We start from the raw sequence: 6,902 nt of genomic DNA on the forward strand, positions 1-6,902 counted from the left end.
GCCGTAATTCAACGTATAGACACATGCTGTTAGCCCGTGGTCGTAAACAGTCGATCGTCAATGTCATAAAAAGCCTATACGTACACTTTATTGCACTGGAGATCAACAAACGACCAGTTGTTTTTTAATGGGTTTATCTGTGCTGCAATTCGAAATGAACGCAAACATTTTGCATGTAAAGTAAAAAGTTCTGAAAAAAAGAAACATTCTCGTAATGCCCCCGGTTCTAGACATCGTCGTCGTCGTCGTCATCGTCGTGCGGCCCGCTTCGTGCACAGCTGATGATCGTAGCCAATCGTGCCGCCATATAACGGCGCTTCAGGGCATGCCGAGACGTCAGTCGCTGCAAATCTGCTAATTGTGACCTAGTCGCGAGCTCGTTTTAAAGTCCGCGCTCAAAAAATTACAAATTAAAAATAATAATACTACGTTTTACGTTTAACTGATCTACACTTTTAATGGCCAGCTAGAATCTAAACGCAACTGTGATATAAATTATTCATATTGTACATATACGTACATATATAGCCCAAGCTTGACTCAATTATTCTACAAGATGCATTCGGTTCTCCTGATACTCGCCGCTGTCTGTGCGTCAGGCACTTGGGCGGCCACAGTGCAGCCGCCGCCCGTTATACAAACCCTGAGCACCACGGGCAGCGGCAGCGGCAGCGGCATTGGACCAGAGTTCAAGCTGGAGGCGGACAAGGAGAGCGTTTTGGAAGGTGCGTTTGCCCATTTGACTACTATATAAAAAAACATTGCGAGCATTGCACAATTTAGAGAACTGTATTTTGCACGGAAGCAGCCGAACGAATGGCGCGTTCAAGCGTTTTATTACTACGTGTTAGTTTAACTCGGGCGGCTCCAGTTCAATTATGCAATAGTTACAGAAACAAAAAAGAGATGACAATAAGCATTGCCAAGAGTGTAAAACAAATAATAGATTTATATTATAAAGTTTTTATTATATTAAATTTATCTATTAATATCTTAAGTTGCAAGTGCTCGAATTGCTAGGTTTAAATAGCTAGGCTTAAAAAGAGAATTCAATTGTGCAATTGCAAAAACATGGGTTGAGAAAAAAGTTATATATTATATATATAAAAGACGTATCTGATTTATATTTGCTCCAGTAATATATTTATTATATACATATTTTTCTTTAGCGTGTTTTTCTTTCGTATTATTTTTGTTGATTATCTTTACAAAAAAAATATATATCTAACTTGCAGAAATATAAATATAATGTATATATTAAAACTTGCAGCAATTTAAAGCAAAAATATATATATTTAAAATAATATTTTATATTTATATATTTATATAAATATAAAATGCTGTTGATTATCTTAAAAAAAGTGCAGCAATTTAAACAACAAATTATATTTTTTTTTTTTTGTCTAATGTCATTTAATATTTATCTATATATAAGTGCAATTAAAATGATGCCCTAACTATTACTTCACAAAAAAAATACCTCGTGTTAAGTTCAGCTTTGGAAGTAGATATTTGATTACGTGATCAAAAATTTCAATTATGTGTGCATCAGACATAAAACTGGTTTCTACTATTAAATTTGTAAAGAGTTATAGATTCTCAGAAGATGGTTAGATAGATAGATATATAGATAGACAGATAGGAAGATAGATTCTTACAAGATCTCAGATGAGATGCTCAGTAGTGCTCAGACACATTAACAATCTAAAAAATAAAGATTATCTGATTGATGTTAATAATAACGAAGTATATTCCAAGTCTTAAGTATCTAAATTCAAAAGCGTCGGACAAATGGACGTGCATTGCACAAAACCAATATACCCTTTTCTCTTTGTGACAGAGTTGAACAAATATAAATATGTATATATGCATATTATATAAATACTATATAAATACTAGGTAACATGTCCCATGTCGAATGCTAAACTCATATTATTTAATAACATTTTCAAAAATTTAACATATAACAGTAAAAGATCTAAAAGATCCATAATAACTCTAGGTGAACAAGCCCATATAACACGTCAAATTATTTGACTGGAAAATGGAAATATATGTTGCATATTAATATGTATATATATACATATATATATACATACATACATACATACATATACATATATACATATGTATATATATACATATATACATATGTATATATATACATATATACATATGTATATACATATTAATATGCAACATATATTTCCATTTTCCATTCAAATAATTTGACGTGTTATATGGGCTTGTTCACCTAGAGATATTATGGATCTTTTAGATCTTTTACTGTTATATGTTAAATTTTTGAAAAGGTTATTAAATAATATGAGTTTAGCATTCGACATGGGACATGTTACCTAGTATTTATATAGTATTTATATAATATGCATATATACATACATAAATTATATGCCTGACATATTATTTCAAGGTCAAACCTTAAACTTGGTTTCAAGTTAAAAACTCCCATTATTTGATTATCTACAAATATAAAAAAAAAATTCAAATTGAATGATTGTTGATACAGCTGAAATGGCTGCGGATACATGCTTCAGTTTTTAAGCACATTAAACAAAAATAAAATAAACCTCTTTAATTCAGCTCAACGGCATTTAAGAATCATATTTAAAGATTTGTGCACTTCAATAAAAAGGGCATTATCATTATATGATTTGTAATTGTATTTTAATTGTTGGTAATATACATCAAGAAACATATAAACAATATCAAGAATAACAAAAGAAATTTAAGAGAACTAACGGAAATTTCTCTCTTTTTCTCTCTCCCAATCTCTTTCTCTCTCTCTGTCTCTCTGTCTTTCTTTGGAACTACCCAGATATTCCAATTATAATGGAATTTGATAGCTCTACAACATAGTCGAAAAATCTGCGCTTCAATTGTCTACAACAATTTTTAATTAAGATATAAACAGATTCAATTTCGTGTTAACCAAATGGCAAACATTGCCCAATTGAATTGTACAAACAGCAATTAGTTAGAGCCCATCTAACAGTTACTCACAGGTGTTAAACTCTGCCAATGCTGACAATATCTAATTCCAACAATAATAGTGCTAATTATGCCCCCCCAATCATACGCGGCAAAAGCCTCTAATTGTCCATTTTCGATTTCATTGACAATTCAAATTAACAGTCTGTCAACGCGGTTTAACTGTAACGTGCGTCAGTGCCCCGCCACGGGGTTCTGGCCATAGACATGGGCGTGGGCGTGAGGGGGTTGGTGTTTGCAAACACCGCCGACTGCATACTAAACCAGAAAAGTTATAATCGGCAAATATAAATAGAAAAATAATTATAGGAAGTGTGAGACTGTACGATGGGCTGCAGGCAGACGCATATAGATACCCTATAAAAAATGTTGAATGTAGTGAGTTTATTAATGAAATTATCCGAATATGTTTGTACTTCATATACACAAAGCAGTATTTATAGCTATATTATTAAAGTAATAAATCTGAAGATATTTAAAAAATAAAATAATTTTAAAAAACTTACCTCTGTATTCATAGATTAGAATAAATTATATAGAAGTCGTACAATAACAGAAGTATGCCTTCAAGATATATATATATAGATATCTTCCAGCTTATTGTTGCGATTAAGAACAAAAATATAGGCTCTTGGTATCGAAAGTCTAGTTTGAAAATGTGCTCAACTTTATTATACCCCTTTAACCCATCTGCATCTATACAGAGTATTATTATTAAAATTTATAATAATATACCAAATAATACCTAGGTACTGCGATGAAAATGCGAATTGCTAAATATAAAGAAAACGAGTTGTGCACTTGAAAAGTCGTGAAAGGTAAAATCCCCATCTAGAAATAGAATAGTTCGATCGCATAAATATTAGAGGGGGACTTCCATAGCTGCAACCGAACTGTTGAACTTTTGAAACGTTTCTAATGGGCCTTGTGTATACAACGAGCGACTTTCAGATATTTGCGTTGTCCATATGGCAAAATAAATCTAAATCTAATTAGTCGTAGCGGCTGTTACCAGATATGATCGGCAGTACGAGCGAGTGTCAAGTGGGTCCCACCAGAAATAATTAAAAAGCGACAGACGACTCAGACATGTCACGAATTAGTGAGGTAGCTCAAGCTCTGATCGTGCCTAATTCATTTTCAATTACAGATGCACTATTCTGGCGGCGAGTGGGCCTTAAGCAGCTGGGTAAAACAATAGAAAAGGCAAAGCACGCCAAGGAAAACTCATATCAGCACAAGGCCAAGAACATTATTATCTTTATTGGCGATGGTATGGGCTTGTCCACGATCAGTGCCGGGCGCATCTACAAGGGCCAGTACCTAAAGCATGGACATGGCGAGGAGGAAATGCTGTCTTTTGATGAGTTTCCCCACACGGGCCTGGCCAAGGTATGTAATAGATGATCATAGATTATCATAGATCATATAGATTAGCAATTATTATTTCGCTTTCGAAAGGCAAATTAAAAAACTTTCGGTTCAATTATTTTCCGCCAAACTTTCACATATATTGAAAATGTTCAAGATTTAACAGTCTTCGATTTGTTATTCAATCAATTAGACATTTAGTCAATAAGTCAAAAAATCAATCAGTCAATCAATATAGTCTGTCTTTTGACAGTTAAACAGTAAGTCAATTAATCAAACAATCAGTCTGTTAAACTGTCAAGCAATCAGTCAGCCGGCCAGTCAATAAGATAGTCAATTGTCAACCAGCTGACCGGCAGTCAACCAGTACATCAGTTAAGGAGTAAGTAAATCAATCTGTTATTTGATCATCAATCAATCAGTCTGTCACAAAATCAATCAATTAGTCAGTCAATTAGCCAACTAGTCTAGTAATATACAGTGTGTCATTTCAAAGAAAGAATCAATCATTCTAATCTGACAATTGCAAAGTTAATGGGAAGTTTATAAGAAAGTCAATCAATCAATTAGTAAATCAATTAGTCTGTCAGAAAAGTCGGAACTCCATCAATCTGCTGGCCATATAAGCAGTCAATCAGTTAGTCAATAGGTCAGTCAATCAGTGGCCAATCAATCAGTATCTCAGTCAGTCTGTCAATCATAGATTAAATCAATCTCCTACCCCTTGACAGACCTACAATGTGGATAAACAGGTGCCGGACTCGGCGGGCACAGCTACAGCTATATTCACGGGCGTCAAGAGCGACTATGGCGCCATTGGCATGGACACCACGCGCTCCAAGCTGAACGACAGCCAGGGTCGACTCGACTCCATCATGGACTGGGCACAGCGTGAGGGCAAACGCACCGGCGTGGTGACCACCACACGCATTACACACGCCACGCCCGCGGCCACCTTTGCGCGTGTCTATCATCGGGATTGGGAGTGCGACTCGGAGGTGCCACAGGAGTCCATTGGCATACATGCGGACATTGCACGCCAGCTGGTCGAGAATGCGCCGGGCAACAAGCTGAACGTGGTGCTGGGTGGTGGCCTATCGCCCATGGGCGCTTTCAACGAGAGCGAGGTGCAGACCGTCCGATTCGAGGGCGGCACCGAGACCATCTGCAAGCGTAGCGATGAACGCAATCTGGCCAAGGAGTGGCTGCAGCGGCATGCCAACGACAGCGCTGACGCAGCGCTGGTGTACACACGTGAGCAGCTGCTGAAGGTGGATGTGGAGGAGGTGGATCATTTGATGGGTCTGTTTCGGAACAATCACATCACCTACTCCATAGCACGCGAACAGGGCGAACCGTCGCTGCAGGAGATGACCGAGACGGCCATCGGGGTGCTGGAGCGTGGCAAAAAGTCGCCGGGCTATGTGCTTCTCGTAGAGGGCGGACGCATTGATCAGGGTCATCATCAGAATTATGCACGTGCCGCCTTGCACGAGGTCTACGAACTGGATCTGGCCGTGCAGGCCGCTCTGAAGGTGACCGATTCGGAGGAGACGCTCATTCTGGTCACAGCGGATCATTCGCATTCGGTGACATTCAATGGTTATCCGGAACGCGGCGCCGATATTTTGGGCGCCGCCAATTCACACAAGCCCAAGGATCCCATGGTATATGAGACCATAACGTATGCCAATGGACCCGGCTACTTCGACCATTTGGCGAATGAAACAAAGCCGGCAAACAGCTCCAATGTGTGGATGCCACTCAAGCTGTACACCAAGGAGCAGACCGAATCCCCCACCTATCGCCACATGGCCACGCTGGCGCTCAAGGATGAGACGCATGGCGGCGAGGATGTGATTGTCTTTGCCAGCGGCCCCGGCTCCAGTCTGGTACGCGGTGTCTTCGAGCAAAACTATTTGGCCTACGTTATGAGCTATGCCGGCTGCATTGGTCCCGCCAAAAATTTTGATGACTCCTGCAAGCGCCATCTGTCGACAGCTGGCGACAACAAGGCCGAAAGCAGCGCCGCCGCCCTGAGACTCTCGCTGCTTCCGCTATTGGCCGCTTGGCTGATCGCGCATCTGCTTTAATTCTTTACGTATTCCTTACATATGCATATGCATACACGTAACTGTATGTGTATTTGCACACATGCGAACTTTGTTAATGTGTGTGTTTGTTGTACCATATAGTATTTACGGTTTTGTAGTTAACTTGATTAATATATAAGCAGAAGCGATTAAAGTAAATTAGTTAAATAAAAAACACAGTATACTCAATTACCGAAAAGGACACGTTAAAATACTCGAACTGGTGGTGATCGACTAAAAGTTATCCTGTAATGACGGTGCCTCTACTGTAGTTCTTGAAACCCCTGCCACATTTAATACACATTTGATAAATGTTGAACATTAATACATGGCCAACGGCCTTCACAGAGGAAGCATATTTTTTCTAGCCGGTATTAACCGACTTTTCCCTAAGAAATATGCTTTTAGCTTTAAAATTAGCTTGAGAGA

At 38.4% G+C, this 6,902-nt stretch overlaps 1 protein-coding gene across 1 annotated transcript; it reads left to right on the plus strand.

Moving 5' to 3' along the window:
• The first annotated feature begins 348 nt into the window (after positions 1 to 348).
• Positions 349 to 6,648, plus strand: Alp4 (Alkaline phosphatase 4). Its single transcript, XM_064699508.1, has 3 exons — positions 349 to 725; positions 4,160 to 4,401; positions 5,112 to 6,648. Exons 1-3 carry the CDS (start codon positions 557 to 559, stop codon positions 6,471 to 6,473), a joined length of 1,773 nt encoding a protein of 590 aa, XP_064555578.1. The 5' UTR covers positions 349 to 556; the 3' UTR covers positions 6,474 to 6,648.
• The last annotated feature ends 254 nt before the right edge of the window (positions 6,649 to 6,902 follow it).

Source organism: Drosophila montana, unplaced genomic scaffold, assembly GCF_035044405.1.
Source record: "Drosophila montana isolate Dmon_TW-CO22-7 unplaced genomic scaffold, ASM3504440v1 contig_960_1, whole genome shotgun sequence".
In the NCBI taxonomy this organism is placed as follows: domain Eukaryota; kingdom Metazoa; phylum Arthropoda; class Insecta; order Diptera; family Drosophilidae; genus Drosophila; species Drosophila montana.